General features: G+C 51.3%; 1 protein-coding gene and 1 long non-coding RNA gene across 3 annotated transcripts in view; one reads left to right on the top strand and one right to left on the bottom strand.

Moving 5' to 3' along the window:
* The window catches only part of Cfap100 (cilia and flagella associated protein 100), a 30,855-nt gene extending 10,552 nt beyond the window's left edge, over positions 1-20,303 (top strand). For both annotated transcript variants that reach the window (XM_059258181.1, XM_059258182.1), the window contains 15 exons: positions 5,797-5,871; positions 7,286-7,386; positions 8,911-9,103; positions 9,936-10,003; positions 10,089-10,252; positions 10,499-10,579; positions 10,915-11,096; positions 11,421-11,459; positions 11,546-11,681; positions 13,428-13,476; positions 13,584-13,735; positions 15,855-15,990; positions 17,618-17,823; positions 18,374-18,467; positions 20,027-20,303. In XM_059258181.1, coding sequence (XP_059114164.1) covers positions 5,797-5,871; positions 7,286-7,386; positions 8,911-9,103; positions 9,936-10,003; positions 10,089-10,252; positions 10,499-10,579; positions 10,915-11,096; positions 11,421-11,459; positions 11,546-11,681; positions 13,428-13,476; positions 13,584-13,735; positions 15,855-15,990; positions 17,618-17,823; positions 18,374-18,467; positions 20,027-20,140 — 1,790 coding nt within the window. In that variant the 3' untranslated portion in view covers positions 20,141-20,303. The remainder of the gene's footprint in view (positions 1-5,796; positions 5,872-7,285; positions 7,387-8,910; positions 9,104-9,935; positions 10,004-10,088; positions 10,253-10,498; positions 10,580-10,914; positions 11,097-11,420; positions 11,460-11,545; positions 11,682-13,427; positions 13,477-13,583; positions 13,736-15,854; positions 15,991-17,617; positions 17,824-18,373; positions 18,468-20,026) is intronic.
* On the bottom strand, positions 8,234-12,252 carry LOC131907191 (uncharacterized). The gene is made up of 3 exons (XR_009378325.1): positions 11,580-12,252; positions 11,365-11,423; positions 8,234-10,094 (listed from the first exon to the last, which is right to left on the bottom strand). It is a non-coding gene; the product is annotated as an uncharacterized LOC131907191 (long non-coding RNA).
* Positions 20,304-20,458: the final 155 nt, after the last annotated feature.

Genomic DNA, 20,458 nt, shown 5'->3' with positions numbered 1-20,458 from the left:
ACAAATTCTGAGCCCTGGTCATAAATGCAGCCATGGCATCCATCAGTGGTGACTGGCTGCTGTCGGCAGCAGAGACAGCAAAAATATCCAATCCAGTTTTGTCTCAGTTCTTTGCTTGCAACAAAACTTATGGACACACCAGAAAGCACAGAGACACAAAACTTTCCAAAAAAACCAAGCATACACAATTTTCTCGAGAAAGAGACAGACAGAACTTTCCCCAGGAACCAGAACCAGATGGGTGGGTGACATCTTGCTATGGCCAGATGGGGGAATAGTGGGGTCCAATCGAACCCCCTCCATGTCCCAAATAAGGGTCCCACAAAACAGAACCAGACTATGACTCACCCGGAGGCCTCCATAGATGCTTGTTGCATTTCTCAGCATGGCAGGTCACTAAGACAGTCCAGAACCTGAAGGCAGCCTTGGAGCCTTGGAGCCTTGGAACAAGGCAAGTGCCTCCTGAAGTTGCCCTTCAGCCCCAGAGTTCTGGAGTGAAGGTCCAGCTTCAGAATTTGGGTGGTGGTCTGAATCTCGCTGGGGCCTCTAGAAAATGTTAATCCCACCTATTGAGAATAAGACTATTATCACAGTTTAAAGCCAAATTTGAAGCAAGTTTTAATTAAATACTGAACAGGTGGATGGGCTCTGGCCAGGTCCATACCCAGGTTCCTGGGAAATGGCCCAAAATCAAGTATGGCTAAGAAAAACCCATAATCCATTGCATCTCCCATCAGGTCCAATCAGGGGCAAGCGTATACCCTGACATAGTTTCTGCCTGTGAACCTCCCACCCAGATGTGATCAAGCACATCTGTGCAGATGGGTCAAACAAACTTGTTTAGAGGAGTGAAAACACGTGACTTGTTATCTCCCATAAACAACAGCCTCCAGCATTTCAGGAACTGTCTGTCCTTGGGCAAAGGGCTTGCAGATCAGAGGCATTCATTTTTGTTTCATGGCTTTCTAAGGCATAGTAATCAAAACTTAAAATGTAACTTTGGCTCTCACACCTGTCACACACACACACACACACACACACACACACACACACTATTATCAGTTCCAGGGAGCCTGGTAGCATAGCAACCCCTGGAGGGGTGGCTTGTTTCTGATGGAACTTCATGTGTCAGGGAGGCCGAAGTGACCTTATCTTCTAGACACCTGGGCCAGGTTAATTGCTGATAGAACATCTGGTGGCTGAGGGCTGCACAGAGCAGGCCACTCCCTCAGCCTCACTGGCTCTTGCTCTGTAACCCTCTCTGGGACAGTTAGACATTGATCTGACATTTTGAAAAGAATTTTTATATTTTTTTATCCTGGCATGATCAGACACTGGACGGCCTAGGAATTGAACCTGAGTCCTCTGGAATATCAGTCAGTGCTCTTAACTGCTGAGCCATCTCTCTTTCCCTGAAGTCTTTGATAGGGTATTAAAAGCCATAATTTAGAAAGAACCCCTAAAGCTTAACCACAAACCGTAAAGAACCCATCCCCAAGTGGGCAAATAATAGCCACTAAGACCTTCACAACAGGGACATCAAAGTCAAACCCCAGATGAGATGCCACTTCACAAGGATTAGGCCGCTTGTTGGTGAATGACAAAAGCAGGAGACGGTGTCACCAAGGACCGGGAGCAGGGAAGCTACAGCTACCAAGAAAGCAGTCTGGCAGCTCTTCTCAGAACCAAGTTGACATCTCAAAGCGATTCTAGTCCTAGATCCATCCCAAGGAAGATGTGTGAAACAGGGCGTGGAGTGGAGACAAAGACAGGGAGCCTGGATCCTGGTATGTGACCCCACCCTCACCCCACGTGCTCCAGTGTCTCAGTATAGCCTGGGTGTTGGAGAGCGAGCTGTTCTGTCTGCACACCTCTCCACTGGGAGCTGTTTGCAGACATGTTCAGATGACACACCAAATCTGGGCACCAGGGGCTGAGGCAGAGCCCAGGTTTTGCTGTTCCTTAGGGCACCATAGCATATCCTATGCATATACGTTCATGTCCCAACCCCTGCCATGCATGTCCTCACACTCCTGGGATCAAACAAAACAGAAATTGCATGTCAAGGACCTGGCCATTATCTGATAGTATCTTGTTACTAAAATTCCTTCCCAGAGAGAGACATAAACAATGTCTACTCCCCCATCCCGAGGTCACCAACATCAAACTGAGGTATGATTCCACTAAAGTCCACCTGGAACCAGTAAGTTTACAGGGCTTCCTTATAGAGTAGTGGTTCTCAACCTGTGGGTCTAGACCCCCTGGGGGGGTTGAATGACCCTTTTGCAATGGTTGCCTAAGACCATTGGAAAACACAGATATTTACATTGTAGTTCATAATAGTAGCAAAATTACAGTTATGAAGTAGCCACAAAAAATAATTTTGTGGTTGGGTGTCACCACAACATGAGGAACATATTAAAATGTTGTAGCATTAGAGAGATTGAGAACCACTGTTATAAGTGAGGGATTATTTATAGGAGTGTGGGTGGTTTCCCCAAAGGCCACACTAGAAAGTCTTACTCAGCAGAGATGATGGCTTTCCTATAGTCACATAGATAGAGGCCTCTTCTCCCAAGACCCAAGACTACACACCATTAGGGCAGAACTGTATAAAGCTGATTGGGAGGGGTGGTTGGATACTCTGGTGAGGGTCCCATGACCTTTCCCTTCCCCCAACAGGCCCAGCTATGATGGTCTTTTGTTGGCAGGCCAAGCAGAACTTCCCCAAATGGTTGTTTGTACAACATGGCAATAGTACTAGCCTTGGTGATCCAGAGAACCCATTACAAAGTTGGGAAATGGCAAAAGACTGAAAATACTCCCAGGGTCCAGTGAGGGGCTGGTTCAGTCAGCTAGGTGTGTGTGAGTCACGTGGATGATACTTTAAATGGCAGTAAAAGACACATAAAATAGACATTCTTAACCAATTAAATGCAAGTGCAACTACACAGTCAACCCTGTCATCCAGCTCTACCCTTTATCATTCAAAATGAAGCTGTCTCTCCAGTTCCAAGTACCAACATGAAACGCCTGTTTATGGAAGAAGATGTGTAGGCAGACTCTTCTGCCCTGCCAGACAGTTCCCAAATAACCAAAGTGAGGTTTATTGATTATAAATGCTCGGCCAATAGCTTAGGCTTGTTACTAGCTAACTCTTAAATTTTAAATTAACCCATTATTTCTTATCTATGCTCTGCCACATTGCTTATTACCTTTTTTCAGTACATCAAGTTCATCTCCTATTTCCTCTACATCTCATACTCCTGAGATTCCTCCTCCTCTTCATGCTTTCTTTTCGTCTACCAGTCCTGCCTAATCTCTACCTGTCCAGCTATTGGCCAGTCAGCTTTTTTATTAAACCAATCACAGTGACAAATATTCACACAGTATAAAGGAATATTCCACATTTCCCCTTTTTTGTTCAATTAAAAATGGAAGGTTTTAACTTTAACATTGTAAAACTATATATAACAAAAACAAAAATGGGGGTATAGTGTGGGCAGGTAAGGAAGTCTGCTGTGGGCTTTAGCTGTCTTACAGGGTCCTTCACCTTAAACTAGTGGGTGCTAGAATGTTTCTTAGAAATAATGCTTCAACAAAGGCCTGTTTATCACTGATGACAGTCCCAAAGCAATTCTGGGGTCTGACCTGCATTCATTCCATCCATCATGGAGGCTGGCTGCATTTATGACAAGTTTTTCCACTTAGCATCAGGTCCTCAAGATCCAGCTATGCTACAGCATGTAGTCAGAAGAGATGTCTGTGTATGCACAAAATATATTTTGCTTTTAAAAGTATCTATTTTTATTTATTTGTCACATATGTGCAAGTGTCTGGGAGGCCAGAAGAGAGTTTCCCTTGGAGCTGGAGTTTCAGATGGCAAAGAGCAAGGATCACTCTTAACTCTCAAGCTATCTCTATAACCTTTAAAATTGTATTTTTTAAAATGAGAATGTATTTTGATCGTATTCACCCTGATCCACCCCTTCCCTCCCTCCCTCCTCAAATTCAGGTACTCTGTGTGTTTGGGTGTTTTGCCTGCTTGTATGTACACATGTGTGCCTGGTGCCCTCAGAGGACAGAAGAGGGTGTCAGATCTCTTGGGATTGTAGTTAGCCACCATGTGGGTGCTGAGAATTGAACCTGGGTCCTCTACAAGAGCAGCTGATGCTCTTAACTGCTGAACTCTCCAGCCCTTAGTTTAGAGACACAGAGGCTATATCTAGGTAAACTAGAGATACAGGAAACATATTTAGATAAACTTGAGATACAGATTAGAGATATAGAAGCTATATCTAGAGAAACCAGAGTTACCTAGATATACAGGAGATATATTTAAATAAACTAGAGATACAGCACCTTCTGGGTCTGATGCCAGCCTAGGACACACAAGGAGACTCTGTTTAGCAGAAAGAATGGGTGAGGATGCTTCTCACACTGCAACATTGAAAATTTTTGACAATGTATATGCCTTTCCTTTTCAATTAAGAATGGAGATTTGAAGTACAATTTTGACTTGGTTTTGGTTCACTTTGTTGTGTTTATGGTTAGTGTTTAGTTTTTAGTGTCTTAAATTTTACTACCAGGAAAGTTTCCCATAGATTCTAGGCAACAGGATAATTTGGCACGAGGGAGCTCTGGGGCATCCAGGATGCCTCACTCCCCAGCTGCCCCTTCCTTTGCCTGCAGTGAGACTGTACTCTGAAGTGTAATTCTAATTAATCTTAATCAATGAAAACCTGGAGTTGGATAGCAGCCAGCCACCAGAGAGTTCTTACAATCTATGAATCCTCTGACTGAATGGATGAGGATCCTATCTCATGGATCCTCAGACTGAATGGTCGGGATCTGTCTGTACCTGCCTTATATTCCTGTCTCCACCTCCTGAGTGCTGGGATTAATGGTATGTACTGCCACCACCACCTGGCTCTGTTTCTCTTTTAGACTGGTTCAATCTTGTGTAGCCCAGAGTGGCCTTGAACTCATGACCTTCCTACTTCCTCCTCCCAAGTGCTGGCATTAGAGGTGTGTGCCACCACTACCTGGCCTCTATGGTTAACTAGTGCCCTCTGATCTCCAGGAAAGCTTTATTTGTTAGAGCACAAACAAAATAAAGTACTCAATCCTTCAGGACCCCAGACTTCAGATTGAGTGTTCCTGCTGGTCTGACAGGCTTGGTGGCCCCCTCACCTTCCGTCTAGGACTGTTCAAGGCTGACTTCCTCCAACCCAGGGCACTGGGGACCACAGCCATCCCTGACTTACCCCACAGCTCAGTTCTGCTCTCTTCTGGTTCCTCTGGGAGGGTTTGGGGCTCCAGGTGGCTGTCTTGGGAGGTGCCACAAGGCTTTTTGCTGTGGGTGTCAGGTAACAACGTCAGTAAAGCAGCTGGACTTCACTGTCTGAAGTCACCTGAAGAAAGAGATGACCTTCACCTTAGGTTTCTTGGTCACAGGGCCAGGTTAGCAGATCCCTTTTCAGGTGGAAGGGGGTGGGGCCTTCCAAGGAATGGGATATTGACATTTCCATTCTGCCATGGGAGGAGTCAGGGCCATGTTGTTCACAGGGAGATATCAAGGGGGCTGACAGAAGGGAAGGATGCTCATGGCCACTTCCTCACAGTCTTACGTCTCAGCAAAGTAGCATCCTCACCTCCCTTGTAGACCTGGAGGTGCAGAGAGATGGCTAAGCTGTGCCCTGTGCGTCTGGAAGCCAGCACCACCCTTGCTGTGTGCCCACAGCTCTCAGGGCTGGGGGGGTCATTGCTGTGGCTCTTGCTTTTGTGTCTCACCAGAAGACAGCCTGGAGTTCATAAACAGCTCCTCTTCCTTCGTTGAAGACAAAAAGAAACCTCCAAAGAAAAGCAAAGGTAGTTTCCCTGAGCAGGGTAGGCGGAGGCGAGGCCTGACCCCTTGTGTCAGGTGCGTCAGGCTGGCCTCCAGGGTGCAGCGGGGAGGGGGGTATTTCTCTTCCTGTTGGACAGAACTCAACAGAAACACAAGGAGGGTTGGTAGTGGGGATAATTGGTGGGAAACGAGTCAGATCTGAACTTCAAAACCCTGAGAAAAGCATCTGGGTGACCAGGTCCTAAGTCTTTCTGTCTCACCAGAATTTTCAAATACAAGATTGTCTTATGGTCATGGAAGGGCTGATGTGCCCAACTGTGTTTGACTCAAGGCAGGAAGAAAGGAACCTAATAAGAAAAACTTCCAGCCCTAGTTTTCTGTTGCTGTGATAAAATACCTACTCCCCAAAGTAATGCAGGGGAGAGAGGGCTTATTTTAGCTCATGGCTCCAGGTCACAGTCCCTCATAGTAGGGAAGCCAAGGCGGCAGGAACTGAAAACTGCCAGCCAAAAGCAGAGAGGAATGAATGCAGGCATGCAAGCCTGGTGCTCAGCGTACTTTCTCCACTCTTGTTCAGTCCAGGTTCCCAAACCCAAGGAATGGAGCTGCCCATGGTGGGCCGAGTCTTCCCACATCAATCAACAAAATCAAACACTACCCTCTCATTACCTCAGCCTCAGAAGGAAAAGACCATCCCAGAAGCCCCATCCAATGCTTCTGACTCACACCCCATTGTCCAAAACTCCATGTGGACAATGTCTCTTTGAAAGCAGACACATAGCTACTTTACACAGACCTCTCTCAGAGGTCTCTAACAGCCTTTACCACACTAGAACCCTTCTTACCTTCCAGAGCTATCCTGGAGTTTCATACTGATGGGGACCCAGGGGACCCTGTGTGTCATTCACCCCTCTGACTTCCTGGACCCTTGGATCTCACACTAGGTGTCCACTGGTGTCCACAGTAGGATCTGAATCAGTGTAGAGGAGAAAGGCATGACCTGGGGTTCAGAAGTAGACCATCACGAGTCCCGACTTGGGACCTGCCTCTGCTTCCCTGGATGGATTTCTGACAGTCTCCTTGGGACCTCCAGGAGTTGGCCTGGCCTGCACCCCACTTGCCCTACCCGTAGGAAACCTGTCCAGTTCTATCACTTTGTCCAAGAGGCTCTGGCTTCCCTTCTCTGTGAAAGGGGCCTTGTTGGGATTTTCACACCAGGATAAAGGCAGATGGGTGAGACAGATGCCAGGCAGGAGCCCAGCCCCCCCCCCCCCCCCCCCCGATTAAACCACAGAGGAAAGTTAATGGGGCTTAAGGACTCAGGAGAAAACTTCAGGTGTGGTTGGATTGAAGAGCACTCAGAGATGCTGTGTGTCTCATGGTGGGTAGAAGGTAACGGGGACCCCTGAGACACAGGCTGTTTTTTTCCTTTTGCAGGGAATGTGACTATATCTGACCCCTCAAGTAACCCTTTCCACATGTCAGGGGATGTGGATTTCTTCTTGTTCAGAGAGCAGGAGCGGGATAAAGCCATTGTAGTAAGTATCTGGGCCTGGGGTAGCCTCTTCTGAGAAGCATCCCTGCTCTCTGTTCCTGCTGTCTCAGGTAAATGCTTCCCTCTTCAGCTCACACACAGACCAGAGCAATCATTAGCTCACTTTCCCTACAAAATCAAGTGCAGACACTGCCCGGCTCTCCCACCTCTAACCTGTCCCATGATTCCATCTTCACTGTCTCTGGGCTTTAGTCAGGTGGCTTCCTCAGTTGCTCACTCTTCCCCTTCCCCTTGTGCAGAACGCCATTCTCTCCCAGCATTCTTCTTGTCCCTCAAGGCCTGTCTCACACCTCACAAGTCCCCTCTTCTGGACCTCTCCCCTGCCTGGAATCCCACAGGGAGTGCTCCAACCCCTGTCTTACCTGCATCCCAGCTTGTTGCCTCTTGTTTTAGCCACATGACCTGGAGCCAGGGCAGCTCTGGATCCCGCAGCCCCAGCACAACAGCAGAACAAGCCCAGACAAAGCAAGCAGTCCACCTGCTGCACCCCCTCCTCCACCTGCTGCGCCCCTCCTCCACCTGCTGCGCCCCTCCTCCACCTGCTGCACCCCTCCTCCACCTGCTGCACCCCTCCTCCACCTGCCGCACCCCTCCTCCACCTGCTGCACCCCTCCTCCACCTGCCGCACCCCTCCTCCACCTGCTGCACCCCTCCTCCACCTGCTGCATCCCTCCTCCACCTCCACCTGCTGCACCCCTCCTCCTCCTGCTGCACCCCCTCCTCCACCTGCTGCACCCTCCTCCACCTGCTGCACCCCTCCTCCACCTGCCGCACCCCTCCTCCACCTGCCGCACCCCTCCTCCACCTGCCGCACCCCTCCTCCACCTGCCGCACCCCTCTTTTCTTCTGGCCTGACCCAACAGCCTGTGTCCCCTGATTCAGGCTCAGCACCTGCTGTTTTCAGGGTGGCAGGGCCCCATGGCAGCATCAGTAGGGCACTGGGTGGAAGACATCCTTCAGCCTCTGTGTTGAAACTGGAACAAGCCTGTGACCCATGCCCAGCTCCAGAATGAGACCTGGCAGCTTGGGGCTCTGAAAGGTGGTGCCCAGTTGACATACTTGCTCAGCCACAGAGAAGGGATGGAAAACCCACAGGCAGGCCTCTCTCTGGCCTTCACCTGGAGCCTTCCTCTTCTTGGATGCAGGATTGGGTATTTCTGTTTCCAAGCCTGGCAGTACCATGGGGTACTACCTTCTGGAAAATGCACATTGAACTGGCACCTGTGTTTGGTATAGCTGCCCCTCCCGGGTCCCATCCTCAGGTGGTCATTGACCTGTTCAACCCCAGAGGCTGTTTGCAAGAGCCTACAGCCTCTCTAAGAGTACCAACAACAGAGTGCTTAGCACAGGGGTGTGTGTGTGTGTGTGTGTGTGTGTGTGTGTGTGTGTGTGTGTGTGTGTTCTCCCTATGTGTGGGCCCCTTCAGCCTCTAGCATTGGTCAGGAGGCACTGGAGACATGCATCTGACAAGCACTCGGATCCCATTGACTGCCTGTCACCCCGACAGGAACGTGAACAAAAAAAGATGCTGAGGGTGCACCAGAAGATGACCTACTCATCCAAGGTGTCTGCCAAGCACATTAGCCTGCGCCGGGAGCTGCAGCTAGAAGAGGAGATGGAGGACCAGGAGCTGATTGCTGAGTCCCGGCAGCTGCACGCCTTCCGCAACAACACTGCCTGGAAGCTGGCCATGACCCAAGGTACAGCACCTCTACCTTGTGCAGGAGCGGGAATAAGGGGTGATTAAGAAAGGCACTCCCTCTGTCTGACACTACATACCTTGAAGAGCTCTGCCTTGATGGGCCACAGTTCCAGAACATGCTGATCCCATGGAGACTGCATGGTATGCTAGGGTGGAGGCAAGCTCAGCATGCAGAGGCTTAGGTCCACCCAACAATCAGCCAGTCACAGGCAATGGGCAAGTCCAACTCCAGCGAGGAGGCCTCATCTGAAATTTGCCTTCCAGGTCTTGGTCATCTTGGTGACACTACAGCTTTTGATAGGACATGGCCAGCACTGGACTCCTCTAACTGTGCCAACCTCATGAGTTGTGGGGACGCTATAGTAAGAGAGGTCCAAGCCAGACAGTCACCAACTAGGTGGAGCCTAGCAGTCACCTCTCAGCATCCCAGGGGACAAGTTCCTGGAGCTCCCTTGGTATCAGAACCCACAGTGTATTTATGCTCCCCTGTATTCTCTGAGTCATTCATAGATCTGTACATTGTGGGTTCAATATACATTCTATGTAGACAAGTGTTTGTAGGGACAAAGGAATTCATTCTGTAGTACAAATGTGAGTCTCTTCCATGTATTTCTGATCTGTTGGTTGACTCCAAGGAAACAGACCCCCACAGATGTGGAGGGTTGGCTCCATGTTGAGGGAACCTTTTCTCCCCTTTTCAGACCCATCACCACGGTAACACCCTGGGTAGGCAGCAGCACCCCAGCCTCCTCTGTGGACTGTCTTGGGTGCCCAATTCCAACCTGGGCTCCAGCTTCTCTCCCTTACTCACCTTCTGAGTCTTGTTGCAGAAAGGAAGGGGATACCTGAAACATTGAATGACTACTTGGAACAGAAGCGAAACATGTTCCTCCTTCAGGTGGGAACGTCTATATCCAGTCAAGGGTCTGTAGCTTGGCTCTGGCCCAGCTGAGTCCCTTCATGCTTGCTCTGCTGGCCCACAGTATGCCCTGTCAATGAAGCGCAATGAAATCCAGCGGCTAGAAATGCTGGCAACCCGGGAGGAGAACAGGCTGGAGAGGGCGGAGAAGTTCCTGGAGAAGGACGCAACCTTGTTTGATGAATTCCTCAGGGAGAATGACCGCAGCTCAGTGCAGGCCATGAGACTGTGAGCCTTCAGGCCCTTGTGACCTTGCCAGTGAAAACCCATATCCCGGACCAGGTCCAGTCTAATTTTACCTGGACCTGGAACCTTGAGCCCTAGCCAGGTCCTGATCTCAACCTACAGTCATGACCCCTGGCTGCCCCCCTAGCCTCCTACCTGGCCTGTGCCTGAGGCCAAGGCCATGGCTTCATCCATTTCTGATTGGTCTTTAATGATCCATGATTGGCCTCCTGGTTCCCCCTCCCCCAGGGCTGAGAAAGAGACCAAGATCAAGGTGGAGAAGATCATTGAGATCCGGGAACTCACGGCCCAGATCATGACCATCAAAAGGTAGAGTACAGGGGACACCTTTCCCTGTCACTTCACTGGAGCCATGGGCCACTTAGGACCACAAAAGCCTCTGTAGGAGGCTGTGTTTTATGGGTGTTGATGAAGCTGAGACCCAGTGACTCTCATTAGGCCACGTCATCAGGACACAGGACCGTTGTGGCTCAGGCTGAGAGCAGCAGGCAGGGTCCTCATGGATGAGGACCGTGTAAGGTTACTGTAGCTCAGGAAATCCTGACTGTTCTCGTCCCTGCAGGGCAGGGTCCCTTCCCAGCTGCTCCCAGCTAGGGCTTGGTGGTGGACACTGCCTAACTTTCTGTGTCCCTCCCTGGGCCTAGTGAAATCTCCAAATTTGAAGACACTTTGCAACATTACAAGATCTACAAGGATTTCCTGTACAAGCTGTCGCCCAAGGAGTGGTTGGAAGAGCAGGAGGAGAAGCGCCTGGCTCTCAAAAAGGCCAAGGAGCCCGGGGAGTTCGTCAAGGACACCAGCACGGTCGCCTTATTAGGGGACAAAGGTGAGGCAAAGAGAAGGGTGTCCTCCAAGGGTGGGCCCTGATAGTGGTGCAGAGAGCGTGCACCCAGCTTGAAGGAACCCTGGATGTATAGGGCCCCATCTGGTCCTTTCTTTCATGGCTGGGTCCACACATAGAAGTACCCACTTTGAACACCCAGGAGCTTAGCTCCAGTCTTCCCACAGGGACACGGGCTTTCCGGTCAAGACAAGGGCTCTCCTCCCAAGTGTTTCCCTTCCTCCCTTCCTCCTGGGCTGAGAGCCTCAATTACCTCGGGAAGTCTGGGTCCAGCAGTGGTCACATGGGGTTCTCTTCGGCTTCCTGTAGGGTCTGGCATCAAGAGCAAGACAGCCTTGCTGTGGAAAGGTATGGCTGCCCCAGTCCAGAGGGGACCCACACTCCTGCCAGGGGCACACACAAACCTTTTCCTCCCCGCCCCCCTCTCCCCCTAGAGGTTCAGAGCTTGAAGAAGCCCTTAAAACTCACACGGTCTGGGCAGGTCCCATCCAGCACTCAGAGCTTCCCGCATGTCGGCCAGCCCAGCCAGCCCAGCCAGCCCAGTCTGTACAGTGAACTGGACTCCAGACTGTGAGTGGTCTGGGGGGGGGGGGGAGGGGAGAAGCAGAGGTCACTCAAGGAGACAGCCAGGCTGGCAGGGTCACAGGGGAGGGGCAAGGAATCTCATGTGGCCCTGGGGTAGGGGGAGGAGAGGGAAAACAGCTGAGGGTCACTCCACAGGGCTGCCCCAGGCATCTGGTTCTCACCCTGGGGTGACTGAGGTAGTGAGTAGCCCCAGTGTGACAGCATAATAAAGAGGAGTGGGGTGGGGCTGGAGGGGTTGTTCCTCACTGGAAGACTCATGCTAGGGGTAACTTTTCCTGTCTGTAGGCTATGCTGGGAGGGTAAGCAAGGCCCCATATGTCAGAGCCCCAGAATATTGGAAAAATACTACAGGGTCACTGTTGGGCCAAGTAGTATCTGGATGCACAGTAAAAACCCTGCAGTTTTCAATGTAGTCTTGAGCCTGAGCCTCAGATCTGAGCCAAGGTGTTCCAGGCAGAATTGTTGGTGGTATATGGTGGAACAGCGAAGTGCACATGTGTGTGCTCAGAACCAAGTCTGAGTGAATTCACAATGCAACATGGGTGAGCACTGTCCAAAACACCCCAGATTAGTTATACTTGTTTGACTTTTAATTAATTTCTGGTCATTGCAGGTTAGGAGACTTTTCACTGTTGCCCAATTTTTTTTTCGTAATTCTCACATTGAGCTTCACAACCCCATGTGGAGTTGGGACCCACAGTTTAAGAAGCTGGGAACCGGCTGGGTGGTAGTATTGCATGCCTTTAATCCCAGCACTCAGGAGGCAGAGGCAGGCAGATCTCTGTGAGTTTGAGGTCAGCTTGGTCTACAGAGTGAGTTCCAGGACAGCCAGGGCTATACAGAGAAACCCTGTCTCAAAAAACAAAACAAAACAAAAAAGCTGGGAGCTAGGTGAACACAACTGGATGGATTGTGAGCTGCACAAGGTCACAGCTGTGAAGACCATATCCCTTTGGAGGAGCAGCAGGGCTCCGCAGTCTCCTGCAGTTTCTTGAGCAGTGGCTGAGCTGAGTACCTCCACATTCCTCATCTGTAACACTGGCCCCAGAAGGTGCAGTGGTGAGGCACAGGCAACCTTCTTTGCTCCTGGAGTGCAATGCACCTGGATATTTGCATCTCCACCTTAGATTCCTGGGCATCTGGCAGGAAGTTGACCTCACCTGTCCCCCAGTTCACAGCCCAGCTGGAGTGGGGAGGGGCCACTGGGAAGGGCTGGGAAGCATGTGGAGGTGGGCTCCATACAGTGGTGAGGCTGTGCAGCCGCTCTGTACTCCTGGGAGCTGTCTCAGGACAGAGTCTGGCCTGTGTGGTGCTGCTTGGCGTCATCTGGGAAGAGCTGGGTATGCCCAGTGGCTATGAGTGGGGCAGATACCTAGACCCAATCCAGGCGGTCCCACAGAGGGCACTCGGGAAATGAATGGTAAGTAGGAAGGTAGGTACAATGGAAGTGAGGATACAAGAGGCCCTGCACCTAGAGAGAGGGCTGAGAGATCAGGACAGAGTAACCTAGTGGACCAAGGGAAGGTAGTCTTCTTCTATTGGAGACTGAGGACTAACTACATTTTGAGTGTTTCTTGGCTGTGGGACCCCGACGGTGCTACATCTCGGCAGTGTGGGAGAAGGGAGGGGTAGGGAACACACTCCATCCATGTCTTTAATCCTTTGACCCCCCTCCTTGCCACTTGTGTCCTAGACTGGTCCAGGAGCTCTGATCTCACTGTCTGTCCTCAGGTCAAGCTCTACGCTGCCATCACAAGACGACACTGACAGCGATGGGGAGGTCTGTGACTGGGCTCTTGCCCCTCTTGCCCCGCCCCCACCAAGTACTCTAGACTGCCCCCCCCAGGCCCTGTCCTGTACAGCACCCTCTCTGCCTACCCCTCACAGGAGCTGGCGCTGTACTTCACTGAGCCCCAGCAGCTCCTGGACGTCTTCACACAGCTAGAGGAACAGAACCTGTCGTTGATTCAGAACACACAGGAGATGGAGGAGACCTTGGATGATCTGAATGTCACTCTGAAAAACACCCAGATCCGCATGTAGGTTGCCATGGCGCCCCCTGCCTCTCCTGCCCCCCCCCCCCCCCTGCACTGTCAGTTGTCCCCTTCCTTGTGTCTGGGTAGATACCAGGACCTGGGAGCCACCTTCAGTCAGAAGGTAGTACTGAGGACCTCCCATTCAGCCCTTCTGCCACTAACCCAGGCCTGGGAAACCAGCCCTGCCATGTGGAAGGCCACCATACCCTAGGGCCCTGAGGCAGGCGTGGTTGGGAAGGGGCTGGAAGCTGGTCTTCAAGACACTTGGGTTATGGGGAAGTATTAGAGGTCCTCACACTACACCTCCGGCCCCCAGGCTGGGAGGGAAGGAAGACTGCCTTGAGGGGGACCTGCAGCATTCGGGTGGGCACCGGGCAGCCGAAGTGCAGCTGTGTGGGAAGGCATAGGGCCCCCGACAGGTTGGAGCCAGTCTGGGATGGGTGAGGCCCGGGAAGACAGGTCTGCCAAAGTCTGTCTAGCACAGCAAGGGACCAGGGCTCTGGAAAGATCCTAGGGAAACCCAAGCCCTAGGTATAGGCAGCAAGGGAGGCAGGAGCTGGTCTCACTCACACCTGGAGCTCACTGGACACTCAGACCCATAATCCCCACTACAGGGTGTGCCAACCAGCCATCCCATCCCAGTTTCCTCTGCTGGCCCATTCCAGAGCCCAAGGGGGCACAGTAGGGAAGGTTAGGCTGGGGTACTGGGTCGGGGGTATTGTTCAGGCTCATCTACCAAGTCCCTAAACTCTGAGCAACTTTTCTGGGTGGGCCCAAGGCCTGCAAGGGTCAGGCTGGGCCTGCCCACGGGAGCTTATGCTGGATGGCAGTAGAGGGCAGACAGACCCATCCATTGACTGGTAGGAAATGTACATGCTAGGAAGAAGACAGGGTGAGTGATGTGAGGGGCAGGTGACATCAGCTGAGAGGGGCAGGTAAGAAAGCAGAGTGTGGCCCAGGGCTCTGCGGGGAACAGGGAGGAGCCAGTCACCCAGAGGCACAGGAAAGACAGCTCAGGCAATAGAAACAGCCAGGGCATAGGCCCTGACCCAGCTGAGACTTCAATGTCCAGACAGGGAGCCATGTTCCTCACAGCTCCCCTTACTGGTCCAGCATGGCTACCTCCAGAATGAAGTGGAACTACCTGCTGTTAGGCAAAACTGTTTTCTGGAACCCTGGCAAGGGCTGGAGACACAAGGAGATATTCTGGAGAGAGGCCAGGAACCTCTCAGAGTCCCAGAGGACCTGCTCTCCCTCAACACAGCTATCCATGCTCCCAGCAGGACACAGGCGAAAGGCAGCAGCTATCCCCAGGAACACCCACATGTGGTTTCTGAGTCACAGCCCATGAACTCAACCACCCTTTCTTAGGGAAAAAAAAAAATCAGAAAACAGCTTGTGAGAAAGAGAAAATGATTAAAGAAAGTGAATGAATAACAATTTATCAAAAGAGCCATAGAACCAGCTGGGGTAACAGATAACTCTACAGAACATTTAAAGGTTTAAGGGGGTAGCTGAGTCAGTAAAGTGTTTGCTTTGCAAGGAGGACCTGTGTTTGATTCCCAGAACACTCTCTCTCTCTCTCTCTCTCTCTCTCTCTCTCTCTCTCTCTCTCTCTCTCTCTCCCAGGCATCATGGTATGCATTTATAACTATGGTTTGGGAAGGAAAGGACAGGGGACCCTTGGGATTTGCTGGCCAGCAAGCCTAGCTCATTAGCAAGCCCCAGGCAGTGAAGACCCCTATCTCAACACACACACACACACACACACACACACACACACACACCCCACACACACACATTCACACATTTAAGGGAGAAATGACAATAATCCCAACAGTGTGTTAAACGACACCATGGCTCACAAATTAGGAATAGAAAGGAATTTCAATTTAGTAAACATAACAAGATCCTACAAGCTAATGCTGTTAAAGACAAGAGATTAGTGGCTTTTCCACTGACATCAGGTGCAAAGGGTGGGTAACACCCCTTTCTGCACTGTCCTGGAGTTTCACCTGGATGGGCAGAACCTCCACTCTTCAAGGCCTATGGCCTCAGGACATACCTACTAGGTCATGCCTAGTGGGAGCCCTGGTGCTGAGGGAACTGTCTGACCCTGCAGGGACAGGGAGGTCAACCTGCTGAAGCAGTGGATCACCACCATGATGATATCAATCTCCAAGGAGGAGGAGTCAGCAGCAGAGCTGCAGCTCAAAGCCCGTGTCTTCCACTTCGGGGAGTATAAGGGTGACCAGCAGGTAGGGACAGGAGTGTCTCAGGGCAGGGCCCAGGCCCAGCTCCGGCCCTGCCCACTTCCTATGCTCTGGGTGCTTGGTGTGGCATGTGCCCCAGGGGTCTGCTTGCCCGTTCCTTCTCAGCTGCCTGCACTGCTTTCCAGATGCTTGACTGTAGGGACCGGGACCCGGAGCTCAGCACGCAAACACAGAAATAATTACTCACTCAGGTTTTAGTTCTGTCCAGTACTGTCCAGTGCCTTGTGTGACAGACACCAGGCCAGGGGCCTGGCTCCTGCCTGGCCAAGAGCTACTGGGTGCTGGCTGTGGCCAGGCCTGACCAAGCCTTTTTACCTGCTGCTGCTCATTAATACCCACTCAACACTCATATGGCAGTTGCTACCTGTTTTCTGAATGGCAGACAGGCTCAGAGAGGGATGAGTTCATCTACCTTAGGCCTCACAGAATGTGGTCCTGTGGGGAGTTGGGGTCAATGCATCTTGTATAATATTAGAAGGACCAGCCTTCTCCCAGGGGCCCAGGAGAGAAAACTATGAATGGTGAGAACTATTTTCGGGAAATAGAATCTCAGCACACCGAGCTCTTTAGTCCATTAGCTTTAATTCACCATTCAGTCTCTAGCTTTACAGTTATATACCTAAACAATCACAATCCTTCCCTCCAGTCAGGTCACCAGGCCTGAATTCCTGTAAGGTCATAAAGGCCGGTAAGAGTTTCCTCAGGCAGTGATTGTCAGGCTTTCTTCTACAACCTGAAAATGGAGTGGTTAAGGGAGGAGGTCAGCTGAGAGCTAATATCAGTTAGTGTATCAAAAAGGAAATTTATGTGCTCAATCTATATTCCTAGGAGTGGTTAGGTAAGAAGTTAGGGGTCTATGAAGTTAGTAAGGCTGTAAGAAAGGAGGGTCCAAGCTAAGTTGTGTAAAGCTATTACTTAGGGTCCACCTGACCTAGGCTGTGTCTCCTTGTGGAATTTACCTTAAATCAGGAGACTAGCATGTGATGGTCTGGACTGTTATTTTCTGTTAGTCCTTGAATGTGGCTAAGGGAGATATCTGATTCCAGTGCTGAAAGGGGAGAAACGGATGGGCTGGGGGGAAGGAAGTCTTTCCTGAGGCTGTTCTCCAAATACCTTGAATATATACGTCCAAAGAGTGATCAGTCCACACTGTTAGCAGTTCTTAGGGAAAAAAAAAATCAGTTGGGAAAACTATGAAGGCACACATGATTTTCATAACAGAAGACAGCTGATATATAACAAGCCAAATAACACCAAATACTCCCTGGGATTTGGCTTCCTCTGAAGGAATTCCTTGATCCCTTCAGGTAGTGACTTTGCCATAACCAGCTGAGTTCTTATATTCCTGTGGCCCGTAGCAAGGGCCTCAATGGGCTTGCTGAGGAAGCTGGGGGAAGGGCTGGGATGTGAGATGAGTCAGGTGTGACCATAGGAACACCAGGGCTATTCTGGCTAAGAGAATCAGGTACCATTGTTCCACCCTTCTCTGTGAGCCCACAATGTGGCTGTTCCATTCTGGCTGGCCAGCTATGACTGCTGGTGTAGGCAGGCTATCGTGTGAGGGTGAGCAAGGGCCTGCAGCCATGCCACACCGCTGGCCGACTGTCCCCAGGACAAGTTGCTGGAGAGCCTTAACCTCAAGGTGATGGACGTGTACCGGAAATGTGTGGGCACGCACCAGGAGGCCAACCTGGGCACAGTGCAGATGCTGACCGTGGTCGAGCACCAGCTGGATGAGCTGCTAGAGAATCTGGAGCGAATACCCCAGGTCAAGATCGAGCAGGCTGAGAAGGCCAAGGAGAGGGAGCGGCGCATGAGGTAAGCCATCGTGCCCAACCTTCTTTGACTGCAGCCCTGGCTTGGGTACAGGGCACTCTAGTCAGAGTCCACCCTTTTGAGTCTCCTGACCAGAGAGACAGGCTCAGGACTCAGTGATGTGAAGCCAGGCCTCTGTGGGTCCCAAAGGGCAGGGTCATGGGACACAACTATCTGCCGAGTCTGTCTGTCTCTCCCAACACGGGGCCATCTCCTCTGGGGCCCCAGCACCTGCACTAAGACTAATGTCCTAGCTAGGTGCCAGGGTGTTGGACTGTGGGCACAGGGACTGAAGACCTAGATGTGGATCTAGGGAAACATGCATTCTGACGGGTGTGCTCTGAACCTTAGGTCACCCTCAAGGCCACCATGGCATCTACATAGCCCTATCTGCCTTCCCCTGCAAGCCTTGGCTGATTTGCCCAGGACTGACAGGAAGGGCAGAGGTGGCATTTTCTACATGTGGGAGGGCATGGACTGACCTGGAGCCTGAGTGGGAAAAGGCGAGATTCCTCCCAGGCCCTGGTCCCTGTAAGCCACCTCTTGTCTTCAGGATGCGTGAGGAGAAGGCCAGGCTGCAGAAGGAGATGCAGGAGGAGCGTCTGCAGCGGGCTCGAGCCAGGGCCCAAGCTGAAATCAAAAAGAAGGTGAGGGGTGGGGCCAGGGCCACTGGAGGGTATAGCTCCTAGGCTCTCCAGCCCAAGCTCCAAGGCTTCTCTGAAGGCAAATCACCCTGCTGAAGAAACAGACAGTTTGCAGTGCCGAGCTGGAGTGGAGCAGTCTTCAAAGCCAGGCACTTCGAGTGCCCCCGCCCTAGAGTTGACCTCACCAGGACCAATCTCCCAGATGCACTATTCATAATACCCCTGCCAGGTGCAGCTGCTTAGCCACAGAACTCACACCAACACCCAGTTTCAGGGGCCTGTTGCTCTGTCCACCCCCCAGACAGACCGTAGGTCAAGTGGCTGCCGGTTGAGAGGCCTGTGTCTTCTGGGTCTCAAGCTCTCACCCCACAGAAAATGCACGGTGGCAGCCTTGTGCCTTTTGAAAGTGAAAGCAGAAAGTCTGCCCCTGAAAGCAGGTCTGGAGTCAAGCATGGCCCCTGAGAGACAAAGGAGCTGGTGGGCATCCATAAAACATGGCTGCCCACTTCATTGCTTGGGACAGAGGAACACTGTTAATAGTAAGATACTACTAAACATCCCTGTGCTTAGTCCAGAAAGAAAGCTGACACATAATTTCCTTCAGAAGATGCAGCTCATTAGGAGAAAGGGCTTCCAGGCCATGATCAGGACTCAGATGGCAAGGAGAGCCTTAGACAGAAACAGGACAATATATGGAGATCTAAACCTAACAGGGCCTTAGTGGGGAGGGGAGGCTTTTCTTTCCTGGAGAGGAGCTTCATTAAGAAGGGGTTGGGGCTGGGCAGTGGTGGCGCACGCCTTTAATCCCAGCACTCAGGAGGCAGAGCCAGGCAGATCTCTGTGAGTTTGAGGCCAGCCTGGTCTCCAAAGTGAGTTCCAGGAAAGGCGCAAAGCTACACAGAGAAACCCTGTCTCGAAAAACAAAAAAAAAAAAAAAAAAAAAAAAAAAAGAAGGGGTTGGGGGGCAGAGGGGAAGAAAGAGCAAACACATGCTACCACCAGAGGGCTGGCAGGGCAAAGGAGCCTCTTTAGAGAGCAGCCTTCACAGAACTTCCCCAAGCAAATCGAAGAACAAAGGAAATAGCTAAGTTTTGGGGGGCTGGCAGAAAGTGTCATATCACATGATTTAGTTCAACATAGTACATGTGACAAACAGCATGGAGGAGCTAGGCTTGGTTAGGAGCATCAGTCAAGGGCTGTTGTTGGACACAGAACAGACAGCCTAAGAGAGCTGAAGGTTGTGGGGCTGGGCCTTAAGAGTGACCACTGACTTTTAGAGGCCGACCTCTAAGGTTTTCTGTCACATTGCAGGATCTCTCCTGTGGAAGCCCTGAGCTAGGAAATACTTCAGCTCTTGCCCTTCAAAAAAGTGTGCTCCATGGAGCTGGCATGGTGACTGCTAGGCTGATCCACACTCCAGGTCCCTTTAGTCAGTACCACCCTTGAGTGGCTGGTCTGTATGACCAGGCTTTGCTGGCCACTTCCTGAACCTTATAAGGGGACATGGGCAGCATGGCATCTCCACAGCCAGCATAGGCTCACCATATTTATTGCCCCTGCAGAGAGGCAGGAGATTGGTAAGCCGCTCCCGTCCACCAGTCATCAAAATAAAGGAGGTATCCGAGCACGTGCCGATGGACAAGGACAAGGAGGAGATGCTCTTCTTCTTCACTTAGCAGCAGAGCTGGCTGAGGGCTCAGGAAGAGGTCAGTAGTTAGTGAAGGCAGGAACTGTGAGCCTGATGGGTCCCTAACTCCATCTTATGCTCTCCTGTCAGCCTCCCTACAAACAGGAAATAAAGTCACGTCTCTTGGGTGTCTGAATGGCCTGTTGAAGGAAGCCTCTGGGAAGCCCTCTTTTGTCATTTCACCCAAAGCATGTGTTTGGGGAACAGAACATCCTGGTTCCCATCAGAAATAGCTGCTTGGAGAGAAGCCCAAAACCTGTCCCTGAGGAGGGCAGGGTGTTGCTGGCCCTTGGAGACAAAAGAATCT

The sequence above is a fragment of the Peromyscus eremicus genome, chromosome 3, assembly GCF_949786415.1.
Source record: "Peromyscus eremicus chromosome 3, PerEre_H2_v1, whole genome shotgun sequence".
Lineage (NCBI taxonomy): Eukaryota > Metazoa > Chordata > Mammalia > Rodentia > Cricetidae > Peromyscus > Peromyscus eremicus.
Note: the sequence above shows the minus strand (reverse complement) of the source record. Positions and strands in the feature narration are given on the sequence as shown.